Genomic DNA, 15,353 nt, shown 5'->3' with positions numbered 1-15,353 from the left:
TTTGTCCAGGAAACATTAAAATAAATTAAAAGTCAATAAAATTAGAAACCACTTTGGTTCCTCCTTAGAAATAACAAGCTATGCTGCCATGTACAGCCTTAAAAAAAGAAAAATAACAAACATGAGGAAGATAAATACACTGATTAGCTTGTCTAATGATAATGCCACTGCCTTATACATCAAGATGGTTTTTTGGAGTTTCCATCATACCACACTTAATCCCCCAGCCACCCCTGCAGCAGCCACCCACCCGCACACCAACGCCTTGCAGCAGCACACACCCGACAGTAACAACTGCAGCGCTAATCGCTAATTGCAAGGAACACCCAACCTAATCCCAAACCAAGCAGTTATTGGAATAGCTCAAACTGCCGTAACCGTACTATCGAGCTCTCTCTCTACCCAGCGCACTGCTATTTATATTAAAAACAAGTGGTATAACCGCACCCATATCAATTAGCTATTTAACCACATTAGAAGCTCACACTTGAGTTCCCTCCATGAGTAATGCCCCACTGAAGTCAGCTAGGGTTGGAGGTAGGTGAAAAAAACAGAATTTGGGCCTAGGTTTCTGGAACTCAAACTGACGGGTGCAGTGAATTAATACCCTGTTGTTTCTTTAAAGGGAGTTCTGACTGAAAGCCAGGATTAGAGTAGAGGGGAAACCTCAGCTGTCACAAATTAATGGATTCAGGCCACGCTTTTACTGACCTCAGTACCATCATCAACTAGGATACGCAGTCAGAGTCTAACTGAGGTTAGAGAAACATATCCTGCCTAAGATTTGTGTCATTTTTTAAAGCATTTAGTTGAGAAAATCATGCAGACAGATCCTGCACTCGGCTACAGAAATGCAAGCCCAGGATCTCAACACTGTATTCCAGTACTACAGCCAGCTCTTGTCCCTGCAGGTTTGCGGTGGAACTGATGAGGCCTGGCTGTCTGGAAAAGCAGCCACAAGACCCTTCCTTTAGGAGAAGTGACGTTTCCCCACAACGTTACCCAAGCTAAGGTCATTTACCCCTGCCTTGTTTCCAGGCAGCCCCACCACAGCATGCCAGGTGCAGGAGGCAGGGCAGCACCACCACGCAAAGTGCAGCCCGAGGGATGCAGCAGCTTCTCTTTCACACCAGCTCAGCCTCCCCAGAAAGCCACTGCTAAGTTTACTCTTCACATCCCACTATGCTCAGAAGTGTCAAAAATGTGTTAGAGTAATCTGAGAATTGTCAGACTGCCGTTTCCTTCCCCGCTACTACTCTGTGCCCACTCATTCGTCATCCCCCCGCATCCAGATTGTTGTCAGTTCGTGAATACGCGTGTAACATCTCTCAGCTCCCGCTTAGTGAAGGGACGGCTCCAGCGCAGGGAGCGGAGAGGCAGCACGGCGGCCCGTGCCCGTTTCTCGCCCGCCGCACACACCTGCGGCAGCGCAGCGCCGGCACAAAGGCCGAAGCCGCAGAGCGCATCGATCTCGGGCAGCGCGCGGGGCCTTTGTGCCCGTACAGCGGCACGCCGCACCACCACCGTTCCACGGCCGCTCGCGGCGGGCGGCTCCCGAGGGCACGACCCGCCCCCGGCGGCCGCCCGCCCGTCCCGGAGCCGCTTCCCTTCGGCGGCCGCGGCGGGGCGAGCCGGGGGCAGGAGCGGGGCCGCCGCCACTCTACCCTGCTGCCCTCGCCCCCAGCTCCCGGCCCCGCCGCCTCCCGCCCGGCTGTCACTCAGCGGCCGCGCCGCGCCCGGCCCCTCGCGCGCAGCCGGGTGGGCTGCCCCGCGCCTCCTCCCCCCCCGCCCGGCGGCCCGCGAGGCCTACCCGCTGCGCCGAGCCCCCCGCCGCCGCCCCCACTCACTTGAACCTGCTGTCCATGGTCACATCGCGGGCCCGGGCGGCCGCTCCGGCGTCCCCCGAGGGAGAAGCCCCGCGCCCGGCGGGGAGGAGACGGCCCTCTCCCTGCGGCCCGGGCCGGCTTAGCACGGAGGGCGGCGGCGCTGCTGCGGCGGGCGGCGGCCCATGGCTGCTCCGCTCCCCCGGCTCGGGCCGCGACTGCACGGAGCGGCGGCACCGCCTCCTCCCCCCGTCTCTCAGTTCCTGTTGCCGCGGCTCCGGCACCCTCTGGGAACCAGGAAGCTCCGCGGCCGCCCGGGGAACCACCGAGGCCGCCGTCGGCCGGACGTGCGGCCGCCTCGGCGCGCGCCCGAGCCCCGTGCCGCCCGGCCCCGCGTGCGGAGCGAGCGTGCGGAACGGGCTCCGCGCGGAGCCGCCGCGCTCCGGAACGCTGCCCCGTGTTCCCTCGCTGCCGGGGCCTTTGCTCCCGTGGGCCGGCGGACGGCAGCGCCCCGAGGGGAGCCCGGGGTCGTGCTCCGCTCCTGCCCGGCTGCCTTCCCTTCCTTTCCCGTCCCTTTGAATTCGCTCCACTCACAGGAAAAAATAATTTCGTCTTGCTAAAGGTCATAAATTTTAATTTAACCCGCGGTAATGTGCTTGGCCTTGCTTTTTACTGAGTTCTAAACGCTCTCCAAAACTGCTGAAGAAGTAATGCAGTGGAAAGAAGTATTGGAGAGAACGCACGGTCCTGTAAACACACATGAAAAGCTTTATACCCCCGGGCGCTCCCAGTAAGTTTGGAAAGGGAGAAAAAAAAAATAACATCCTCCTTGAGTGCGTTCCAAGCCGCGTTTGCCTGCGATGCTCTGAGAGTCAAACTCCCACCGCCGCCTCTCCCACAGCAGCACAGCAGCCAGCAGCACACCACCCGCAGCCCGACCACAGGCACAGTGCTGCTCACTGCACTGCTCCCCAAAAAGCAATCCCTGCACCGGCAGTTGGAAAAAAAAAAAATAGGGAAAATTCGGGCCAATTCTATATTAAACATATAAAACAGCATTAATGTGTTACTATGGCTGAAAAAAAAAAAAAATTAAAATTAAAAAAAAAAAAATAACCAAAAGCCAGGAAATTACATGCACTGGATTTTCCAAAGCAATATTGTCTTGGCTTCATTACACTTCCTACACACCTCACAGGATATAGACTAAATAATAAGAAAACAGAAAATGTGCAGTGAAACCAACTGGAAGTTCCAGCAGAAATCTCAGTGTGGGGATTCCCTTGATTTTCAAGCACTTATTTTCCAGCCTCCATTTTACATTAATTCTTGGCTACCTTTAACAGACAGCATTTGCAACAACCGCTAAAGTACGTGAAGGGGTCCAGGGTTTTGCATCCTTAACAAATCATCACGCATTTCATGTAGCATCTTGTTTTCAGAAAAATCATCACCCCAGCACTGTACAAGAGAGGCCTTGCAGCAAGCAGCTTTGGCACATGGATGTAAAAATCAACTTCTCTGCTAGGACTAGCAGAAGTCTACTAGGACTCTGGACTCTCAGGCAAGGAGATAGGAGGTTGGAGGCTGGGAGCCCCAGGCTGGGACTCACGTGCAGATGCACAGGATGGCCGCATCCTGCCCAGAGGGAAGTAGGGATGGAGAGGACTCAAATCTTGCTGCACATGCCTCTTGCCTCCCTTCCACCCTCTGTCTTCGTCCCCGTGCATCCTTCAAAGCTTGCAGAATTCAGAAGTTACTGCTGCCCCAAATAGCCAACAATTTAGCTCAAATGAATTTGGGTCTGGTGATTACTGAAACAGTGAGATATTTTATTCACAGAGTATCTGTTTTGAAGTGTTCCGACTACAGACTGTTTTCCAAGACTTCAGTATTTCAGATAACATTAAATATTTTTAAGGCTGTTTTGAGTTTCCTTCTCTCTCCTCCTAAGCTGCTGCTGCTTCCAACAGGAGAGGCTGAAGGCCTGTTGGGCACCTGTGGTGAGGCCCTGCAGCTATAGGATGGGTGTCTGTCTGCACAGATACGATCGTCAGACCTCTCAGAACGTATCTTACTTTAATTGGGAAGAAAACAGGTAGGGTTTCTTTTCCAGAGTAAATAGGCTCCTTGACACTGAGAGGAAAATGACTGCACCTTCAGAAGACACCACTCTGCCTCATGCCTTGCCTGCCAGAGCGGTGAGAGTAGGCAAAGTTCACCTGCCAAAGACAGGGCACACGAGACAGACCACTGTGGAGATGAGTCTCACGTCTCTCTGAGCCATTATTTCAGACTCCTTGAAAGCTGAAGGAGGCATCTATGCCCAAGTTACACTTGGGTCATGTTTTCAAGACTGTCTTACAGGCACAGCAGCTAGAGAGTTACTTTATTACAATTACTTAATGAAAGACCATGTTTTAGGAGAAGTGCTGCTGTTCAAAACCACCTCTTCCTGCCTCATTTGAACCCTGGGAAGGGTTGAGGCAGAAGAAGAAACCAAAAGAAAATTTGAATAGCAATGCAGAGAATGTATGACTGCAGTATGCTCTGAAGTTCTGAACATCCCATTTACTTTTCTTTACATTTTTTTTCCTTTCCAAATTAGAACACAAAACCAGCGATATTTGGGCTTTTCAGAGTTAGCATTCTATCAAGTAACCCAGAAGATACAAAGCATTTTCCTTTATACTTTGTATAACTCTATCTCCTAAGTTCTCCTTAAAAGGTCAGCATAGGGAGTGCTGTAGGAGGACTTGCAGAGGGTGGGGGAGGATGAGTATTGATTTTACAGGTATGAGCAACTAAGCACTGTGATTTAAAGATACAGATTCCTCCTCAACCTTAACTGTAGTTACCTAGTAGTGAATACTAATTATTCATGTTCATAGTGCTGTAATGAAGAGGAGTAGCCATAAAGGTCATGGATATATAACTACATATAACCACAATTCAGTTCTTCTATGCCCTCAGAAAAAAAGAGGTGCTGATGTAAATCAATTTGGACCAACAAGACTCAGTTTTCTCCCAAACTAATTAATGCATCTCAATAAGAAAGAGCTTGCCTGAAAAACAGACAAAAACCCGATTCATCTGCATCAGATAAGGAAAGGATGGAAATGAGTCAGGGTCGCTCCCACTCAAGGATCAACATACCCAAACTTGAAGTATTTTAGTTTACGACCAAATTCAATATGGAAACAACAGGAGATATAGTTGAAAAGCACCAAACAAAATTCAAAAACAAGCATCCACATCCTCTCTAATATGGAGCACTCTGCCATTCTCTGTCAAATCAAAACCACATGCCTTTGGGTCTATAAAAGTTGTGCAGAGTGCTGTTTGGATCTCAAAAAGGGATATGAGAAACAGACAAGGAATGGCCACACATTGTGCCACTTGGGAATGGAGCAAGTGAGAAGAGCTACGTGAGAACCCCACCACTTTTTTAAAGCTGAAATTATTACATACACAGATTTGGTGATTTTATCTTGGCAGGGTAAAGAGAACAGAGAGAAGGGAAGAGATCACAGCCTGAGGAAACAAGCTCTCTGTTAGACATTTAGCATGGGATGAATTTAATCCTCCCAACATGAACTGCAAGCAAGTGTGCTTCATAGGAGGAGCTTGTAGGGAATGCAGGGAACAGGATTTTCCCTACAAACTATGGCAGTCCTGTGAAATGGCAGGGAGGGGGGTAAGGATCACTGCCTGAATCCAGCTCTGTCAGGTCAGATTTGCCATCCCTAATGGCTTCATGATTTTTTTTTTTTTCCCCTCTATCCTGTTCTGAGTTAAAAGAGAGCTCCCATTGTCTCTTATCACCTCCCTAAGCCAGAACACGTGTTTCATTACTCAAGGGATCTGAAGTATTACAGAAGTCTTCCTTGGTTAGGTACACTTCATTCAATAGTAAAACATTACTACTGAGAAAAAAAAAGAAAGAAAGAAAAAAAAAAAGCCTTCCTCTTAAGTGCTGCTGAAACCAATAAAGGGATTTCTTGCACAACGCTGTTAGCAGAGCTTGTGAAAAAAAAAATGTCCCCCCTGAGAACATCAACAAGTTTGTCAAAAGTGGCAAAACAGAAAAGATAACATTTCCCATTGTATGGTTATACCAAAACTTTTCCTGGCACGAATTCGTATGATGAACAACATGCATCTTGCACCAAGAATTCTTCATTTGCCACAGAGCCTGCCTATGCAGGGATCTCTTTTAGTCTTCGTGCTGTCACTAGGATTAACTCGTTTTAATGCTATCTCATCTGCTACCAGTACATTTCCTAATGATGTCATGATCTCATCAGATCTCACAGACTTGGAAAGCATCTCTTAGAGCAGAGTACTAAAATCACATAGAGAATGCTTTTCATTTAACGAGATCAGATGTTATTTTCTCACCCCTTTGTCTGAATCTTGTTGCATACCCATCCCAAATTGTACATGCAGAGACAACCTGATCTCCTCATGCAAAATCCTCTAAACCCGCAAATTCACAAACTGATTAGAATTCTTAGCCATAACACTAGTAGGAGACAATAGTTGAGAGACAATATTGTACTGAAGACAAATTTTAAAAATCTACATCAAGTCATTTCATAATACAGTTTCTTTAAAGGCAGGGATGCCAAAACCCAGTATTTGATAGTGACCCCCAGCAATGCTACGTGCAAAGCCTGTCTGCTCAAACACGGCTGCTCAGGTAAACAGTCATTAATTAATCAGTGAGCACCCAGGGAGAGATCACTACTTAGATAGGAATAATGACTCCCTGCTTTGTAATCAATATGCCCTAACGCAGAGCCCAAGAAAGCAAATCTTCTTAATCAGGCCAACTGATCTAACTGTCAAACTCACCATATTGCATTAGCAGGCCAGTTTAAAATGAGTGCTTTCACTATGACTAGTTACAGACAAAATCACTGCTTAGCAGCAGTCTGACCTCTATGCATTTTCTGCGTGTCAATATCATTTCTTATGATTCTGAAATCATAAGCTCATACTTAAATTGTAATTAACAAAACTTCATATTGTAAGTTTAACAGAGAGGCTGAGGAAATTTGTATCAATGTACACTCAGACCTGAGTTTGAAGAGCTAAGATGCTCAAAAGGTTAAATGCTTACAATATAGCTATATTAACTCAGTGTTTGTTTGCAAATAGTACTTTTAAATCTTCAATCTGATCTTTATTACCTTTTGTTATTAGCCCCACTGTCTACAGATGATGTCATGTGCATGTCCAGTTGTATGGGAACTGCTGAGTCACGGCCTGAACCTCTGATTAATCACCTGAGGCGAGCCATGAGTCAGCCAGAGGAGCACAGCTGAAGGCAATTCACCTGTGCTGCCGGAAGGGGTGGAGCCTGGCTCCACCCCTCCTGGACCTATTTAAGAGCTGGCTACCAGAGGGGAAGGATCTCTTCTGGAGATCACCTCTCTTGGTGTTTTGTGGTGAGCTCAGCTGAAGGGTAAGCTCTTCCACCTATTCTCTTTTGTGATCATTGTCTATTTTGCCTAGCTCTCTTGATTATATTGTGATTATAACATCTTAATATCTATTGATTATACAATTATATTGTGATTATAACATCCTGATATCTATTGATTATACACCAGTAAAGCATGAATGTTTTAGTGGAGCAGTGGGGTCAGACAGTACTTTTCAACAAGCATATATGCTGTAGAAGGAAATCACTTATTCTGGTCATTCAGAAGTAAAAGTTTCTTAGCATGAACATATTCTTGCTGAATTAATTCAATTTTTCTCTTTAGACAAGAATATTTCCTCACATTTTTTGTATGTGTATTTTAAATGCTGTGGGTTGTTCACTACCTGATTAATCTGGCACTACCATGGAGAAAGGTATTTTTTGCTATATTTGAAAACTGTTTTTATAAAGTTATATTCAAGAAAAGCACTCTTGTCCTTGGTTGAGGAAGATCTGGCTAGCGATCATCTAGGCAAACTCAATACAAACAAATCCATAGGCCCTGATGGGATATACTCACAACTGATGAGGGAGTTGGCAGAAGTGATTGCTGAACCACTCTCTGTCTTCTTTGAAACATCACAAAAACTAGGGAGGTACCTGAGCAAATCTAATGTTACTTCAGTCTTCAAAAAAGGCAAGAAAAAGGAGCCAGAAAACTACAGGCCAATATCAGACTTGACTCCTTCCCTGGGAGGGCAATGAAACAGCTTTTTCTGGAGGTCATTTCTATGCCAGTGGAAGAGAAGATGGTTATCAGAAGTAGTGAACATGAATTTACCAAGAAGAAGCCATGCTTGATCAATGTGGTAGCTTCTACAAAGTCACAAACAGGATAGATGCATAGATGAGGTGAGAGTGACAGCAGTTGCGTACCTTGACTTTGACAAGGCTTTTAACAGTGTCTTCCACACCTTCCTTGTAAATAAGGTTATGAAGTGTGGAATAGATGAGTAAGTGGTGAGGTGGATTGAGAACCATCTGACCAGCACAGCTCAGTGAGTTGTGATCAGTGAAGCAGAGGCTAGTTGGAGGACTGTAACTAGTGACGTTCCCCAGGGGTCAGTACTGGACCTGGTCTTGCTCAACATCTTCATTACTGGCTTGGGTGAAAGGACAGAACACGCCTCAGCAATTTCTACAATGATATGAACCTGAAGCTGACACACTAGAAGGGTGTACTACCATTCAACAAGGCCTAGAAAGACTGGAGAGTTAGGCACAGAGCAATCTGATGAAGTTCCGCAAGAGTAGAATCCTACACCAAGAGAGGAATAACCATGCACATAATTACAGGCTGGGGGCAATCAGCATAAACTGGAACATGGGAAGTTCCTCATGAACATGAGGAAAGCATCTTTACAGTTAGGATAATGGGGCACTGGAACAAGCTGCCCAGAGAGGCAGTGGAGTCTCCTTCTAAAGAGATACTGAAAACCTGCCTCGGTCCTCTCCTGCGTAACCTGCTTTAGCAGGGGGTTGGACTCAATCACCACAGATCCTCTTCCAACACCTCCAATTCTGTGATTTGGTGACTTATTTCTTTTAGCAGCCATAAAAAAAATTCTGCTTTAATTTGAATGTGGCCTCTTGCAGTAAGGCCAAACGTACACAAGATTAGGAACTGAGCTTCATTAAAACGCACCTAAGGAATGTGTAAGATATTTTAGATACTGCTGTATCTACAAAAAAAAAAAGCAGTAAATCAGATAATTCCAAATATTAAAAGAACTGTTTCCAGCTGCTTGTTTATCATGGATTAAGGCCTTCTGTATGCAGTCACATCATTATGAAAACCAGTATATTGATGTCTGTTTTGTATGGAAATTTGTTACACCAAAAAAAAAAATTTTCCAGATGTACAGGCACCATTTGACTTAAATAGCCAACAAATGTGGCAAACTGTTACATTTATTTGCATACAGAAAAAAAAATCATAAGCACTCTAAGGTTTTCCCTACAGAATGTCCAGCAGTCTCTCCAGCCTACATGCTAGTGTTGTAGCAGACAGAACATAGAGCCCACGATGCCTGTGTCTTAGGTGAGATACTTGTGTTTTGCTTTAGGTGTTTTATTTGTAATTAATTGCATCACATAATTTAGCAACAAGGTTTCTTCTTAGGAAAAGCAATCTTTCCTCCAGTAACATAAACATAGTTTCCGTGAAGACAAAATCATGACACCATGTAATCTGTGTCTGAGAAGACTTCCTGCACTTCTGTTGCTGTAACTCTTAGTCATGCAATTGGATCACAAATCACTGGAATATGACATATGTCTTTTGTGGCTTTCTTTATACACGCTAGGACAACCAACCCAGTTATCTTTATGTTAAGATAACTACAAACAGTTCAGACAGATGGCTTTAGATCCCTATATACTTATCCCTATATATTTATTTGTCATCACTGAGATGGCAATGGATCAGATACCCAATTCTAAAGTGCAGCAGATGTGAGCGGAATCTCCAGTAGTTAATTAATACAGTAAACTGCCACGATTATCTGTATACTTACTGATGATTGAGGTTAATAGCTGGCTATAATAAGACGGTCAGAAGGGCATGACAGCTCAAGCAAAGCAGAGCCAATGGACTTCCTTGGGCAGCAGATGATAGTACTGGAACAAGTCCAGCTGCTTATTCAAACCTCTGGAGCTATGGGTCCAATTTAAGAGCAGAATAGCAGTAATATTCTACACTACTTGACATTAGAGAAGATATGCTTGAGAGAATTCAGAAAGATGGCAGCAGATACCTCAGTGCAGCCAGCCTGCTCGCCATCTTGTAGGGCTTCAAGTCCTCACTGTTGGGAATACAGGCTGCTCAGCAGTTCTCAAATGTCATTGTAAGGCTCACACAAAAATCAGGCTGTTTTGTTCTCATGGGCCCAGACAAGCATAGAAATTAAATCATACTGTTCTTACTTACTCTGCACAAAAATTCTCCATCTGTTGCTTTTCTCGATCATTCAATTACAATGTCATTTTCTTCATATTCTACTATATTATTAACAGATGCTGAAGCAGAATGCTTATGTGTTCCTGGGACAGTTAGAAGTATCACTGAGTGAAAACATCTAGTAATACTTAAGCTCTCATACCACATCAACACATCTCCCTGCCATGTTAGATGCCACAGGTGCAAAGGGACCTCCAGAGGTCACCTCATCCAAGAGTACGTTTTGGTGGAGCAACTGCTCAGGGCCTCATCCTGTTGGAAGTACCCCAAGAGGCAAAGATACTGCAGCTCTGCCAGGCTATACACTGAATGCTTTATCACCTTCACATGAAAAAAAGGTTCCTGTGTCACACTGGAATTTCCCATATTTCAACTTATGTTCATGACCTCTGTGCTCTGCTCAAGAAAGTCTGGCTCTGTAAAACCTGCATCTTCCCTTGGTAGCTGCAGATGGCAGTGAGGTTCCCCCAGAGCTTCCTCTCCAGTAGGAAAAACAATGCACATGCATCACACTTTCAGCCCTACCCTGCTCTGCTGACCAGTTCAGAAATGGATGCTGGTCACTTCTTCCATGCCTGATCCAGACCCCAACACAGACCTGAAGTGGCAGCAAGCAGCAGGGCATCATCTCCCAATCTGGCCTTCCCCAGCACAGCCCACTTTCTCATTTCTGAAGTCACATAATTGCAGGGCTTGGCATTTGCATCCCCAAGTGAAGCCAGCGTACAGGCTGCATGTTCAGACCTCCATAGCCCCACAAACACTTCAGGAGAAAGAGAAGACAGAACTCATTGCACATGCTACAGCATCACCCAGCAGTACGTAGCAGAGACTGCTGTACAGCTGCTACCGACATACCAGTGGGGACTGACACAGTGAGACCAAGTCTTCATGGCAAGACGTTGAGATGTCAAGCAAGAAAGCAGCACCCTTCTACATCTTGCATGAGTTTCTAGTTCTGAAGAATTAAGGTCACAACATCCTTCTCATCACTACCATCCTTGAAGCAGTTCATCTCTAAATGAACTATCCAAAACCAGCTTCAGCAGTGCACGACAACTCACTGGCTACATTAAAGGATCATCTTAAAATGCTTATTTACAAGAATCATTTTTTTTTACTATTGCAATATCCTAAAAAGCCCAAGAAACACCCTAGAATCTTGTCCATATTACCACTGCACTGTATCAAGTGGTCCAACATCATGTTCATACTGCTCTACAAACACCTGAGCTCCTTTGATGCTAGCTGTTACCCACAGTTTTGTGTCCAGGCTACACAGTTTTGTGTCCAGGCTTTACCTTATTTCCAAGGCAAAGAATTATTTATGCGATTTCAGAAAGCATTGTAAAAGCTCATCATTCAGAGCCTTACAGTTTGCTCATCTCATCTGGCATTGATTATTAACATTCAGTTTGTATAAGTTCATCAGGGCTGGGCCTGCTCCACAGAGTATGGATCAGTTGATCTGAAATCTGCCAAGTGAAAATACTTTTGATAGCTTAATAACTATTCCCTGTACCATCATTTACACTTAACATAAGCATGTCTATTAATGATTCACGACACCACGATTTCAATCATTCGTTCCACTTTCCCTATTGAACTACAAACTATTTGCACTCCATTTTTTCCTCAAGTAACATATACTGTGCTTGGCAAGTGGGAAGACAAAGAATAGTTTTACAAAACAATGTGTCATTTTTCTTTCTCAGAGAGCACATGAGCCACTAGCAGACTCACGAGATCTAATCCATATGAGAGTTCCTCAAATGTGTTACAAAATGCAGGCAGAATTTTGCAAAAGAATTTTTTCTTCAAGTTATAAACTTGGAATAACAATTAGGTCTCATCTATCATTCAATATGGCTAACAAAATAATTAAGAAATCTGAGAGAAAAATTCCTTTATCTTTTGTTCCATAGTAAAACTGAAGGATACTCCCAGTCACTAGATCAGCGAATAAAACACACTGGAACTGCAAGATCTCCTTTAAGAGCCTCTAGCTTTGCCTGAAATGTGGCATACTGCAATTCTGATGCAACACCGCTTGTTTTTGGTGTATTCAAACTACAGGCAGTGCAAAATGCCCTTTTATCAATCTTGTCATGTCACATAAGCTATTTCATAGTGGACACAGCAAGAGACACTTGAAATACTCAGTAGAGTCCACAAACTGATCCAAGTGCTTACACATCTTCTGCTGCTTTTGAAAGACCGCCTCCGTTATATGTTATCAGTGAGTAACTTACATCTCTTATCATGTGGTTACAGATTCATATCAGCCAGTAACCCAGGCCTGCTACGGAAGCCAGTGGGTATTTGTGACATATTTGGACATTTTCAGGAGAACCAATGCAAGTCACCTTTATCCTACAAGGAGATTCATATCCCCCAAACTGCGTGCTGCCCCAGAAACACAGCTAAAGGGGCACAGCACTGCATACTCTGCTACCACAGCTGCATTTCTGCTGAACTTCCCCAGAAGTTACCCAGTGACCCACACTGACACCAGCCAACTGACTCGGGATAAGCAAGGGGCTTCAGATAATTCCCTCCCCCATTTCCTGGCAACTGTTTCCACAGTCAAGCATCCAAGAGTAAGTATTTGCAGAACTAGGCGATGGAAGTATCTGCCAACAGAGAGGCTTTTCCTTGATGCTGTAAAACCAAATCTGCAATCTCCTCCCAGCTCTAGAAGAAGCTGTATTAAAAACATATGTACTACAGCAGTACTGCAAGGCAAATAGTATACTGAGCAACTGGGACAGCACAGCTGACCTGCAACCTGCTTATGAGTTCTTTCTCTGCTGCCTTGCTTCCTACGTTGGCCATTTGCTGTCTCCTTCCTCTAACAGAGGGAACTTGCAGGAACATCACTGAGAGAATATGTGCTTGGGGAAAGAAAACAGAGTAACTAGTGGGGAATTTGTCAAAGCTTTCTGACAAAAAAAATAGAGTCAGTACACTTTCATATGGCAAGAAACAACAGCAATATATGCAGAAGTAGAAAATTCACCACATTGTGAATTTTTTTTTTTTAAATGAACTCTTCTGTCCTTACCATGCCTTCAGATTTCACTATTTATTTCTATGTAAGGAATACTCGCAGTCTCTAAGTGTCTTCTCTGCCTGTAGTGTTAATAAATTTACCAGAGAAAGCCAAGCAGCATTTCATGCTTCGTGGAATATTTTCTTGTTGTTCATAAACTGTGCAATCATTCTGTGTTAAGAGGTTTATACTTCTACATTTCTTCAGCCATCTTGACATTCAGAGAATGAATCTTGATTGGACTACATTCCATTCAGCCTTACCCAAGGCATCCCATTTTGGGACATTTTTCCCTAAATACTGACAGAATTATTTTCCTCAGTGCTTTTATTTCTTCCATATTCTTCTGTTGGTAGATTACTCCTACAGGTAGTTCCCTGTCCTCAATCTGCCATCAGTGCTCCTGCCATCACTCTTTCAGGGCACAGTAGAGGAGAACACAAAGGTCTTTTTGTCAGGTTTCCAAGAGACAGTTACCTTTACCCCATTCTTGATGCTCAGAATGCTACCCCTGGCCTCCTAGCTAAGGCTGCCCCACCCCCTTCATATTCCACGCATCATTTCACTGCACAGAAATTTCTGTCCTCAGAGTTTGTCTTGAATCAGTTTTCGCTCACTGTATCCTTGCAGACTAGTCCTGGGGAGTGAAACACTTCACCCGTGACACTGCTGTTACACAGCAGGGCTGCCTTCCCCAGTGAATCTGATGAATTTTAAGATGAGGCGGTGGGCTGTAAGCATTCATCTCTGGTCTTTTTGTGGGCGAAGGTTTCTGATCAGATTATGTCAGCAGGGAATCACAACCCAAGCTCCTGCCAAAGATCATTGATGGTTTGTTTCCTAAGCATTAGCACAAAAAAAAAAAAAAACCAAACCTAGAGGTCAACTATTATATTTGGCACCCCCTAAAATTAGCTGTTTGCAACAGAGAGAGCATTCCAAACCAGAAAGTTGTACATGGCAATGCTCTTCCCATCCTCTTTACCTTCAGACACTGAAGTGTTTAAGCAGTAACAGGAAACTGTGCTCAGATGCGCTTTGTTACCAAATGAGTCACTGTGGCCTTCCTCTTTCTCCTGACACAAGTTTGTCTGCTGTTTTCATGGTTTTCACTTTGCACACACAAGCGTGTTTTAACATCCACTTGTAACACTGATAATATTACAACCGTTATGTTGACCCTTTGTCTATTTCTCAGAACAGTCTCGTGGTTTTTATTTATATTACCTTAATTTCAAGGTAACAGGCTGCACTTAGAGGCAGGCCAGAAAAATGCTGAAGACCTGTCCCCAGATCTACTAACCCCAGATCACTACCATCAGTCTATCTTCCCAGGAATCAGGTGTTCCATGCCAGATGATGTTTTGGCTCTGCATTTTAAGCTTCCAATAAGAAACTATAGAAACAATACTGACAGTGATCTAGAGTTATAAAAAGTACATTTTGAATTATTTTAAGATTTCATATGTGCATTTTTGTACAGAACCCAAACGCTTACTGGGTCAAGGCATGCGCCTATTCAGGAGCCACCACAGTATTGTTGAAGAACTTGGCAAAATTCTCAGCTCTACTCTAGTTTGTCAGTTTGTCTACTCAGTTGTCTAGTTTGTCTCTTTTCGCCAGACTGCTCTGTCATTTTCCAAGAAGAGTATATTTCTTGGACTCCTTGTCCCAACTGGCTGATTGGATTCTATGGCTCACCCTTCCAAATCACTGTTCCAGCTCATTGATGATTCTATTCAGTACTGGTTACACACGATGTTGCTGAAAAATCAACTTTCCTTTGAAAAGCTATGTGTTGACCAGTATTTTTAGTTGACAGATATAGTCAGCAAAGCTGACAATTCCCACATTTTCTTCTTGTGTTTTCTCCACAGAAGGCAACGAGCTGTTTTCTGCAATAAACTCTTCTGTTTTGCCCATACTTATGGCCACAATCCACACTCTAAATCACTGTCTACATTGTTTTAACATAAATCCTTTTTCAAATACCCTTCTAATTCAATGGCATGCTGTAAATCAAACACA

At 44.4% G+C, this 15,353-nt stretch overlaps 1 protein-coding gene across 2 annotated transcripts in view; it reads right to left on the bottom strand.

Moving 5' to 3' along the window:
• Window positions 1-1,989, bottom strand: part of DENND1B (DENN domain containing 1B) — a 144,857-nt gene extending 142,868 nt beyond the window's left edge. For both annotated transcript variants that reach the window (XM_048944265.1, XM_048944266.1), the window contains exon 1: window positions 1,848-1,989. In XM_048944265.1, the coding sequence (XP_048800222.1) occupies window positions 1,848-1,864 (17 nt within the window). In that variant the 5' untranslated portion in view covers window positions 1,865-1,989. The remainder of the gene's footprint in view (window positions 1-1,847) is intronic.
• Between the last annotated feature and the right edge of the window lie 13,364 nt (window positions 1,990-15,353).

This window comes from Lagopus muta, chromosome 5 (assembly GCF_023343835.1).
Source record: "Lagopus muta isolate bLagMut1 chromosome 5, bLagMut1 primary, whole genome shotgun sequence".
NCBI classification, from domain to species: Eukaryota; Metazoa; Chordata; class Aves; order Galliformes; family Phasianidae; genus Lagopus; species Lagopus muta.
The sequence above is the reverse complement of the archived record's forward strand: the minus strand, read 5'-3'. Positions and strand labels throughout refer to the sequence as shown.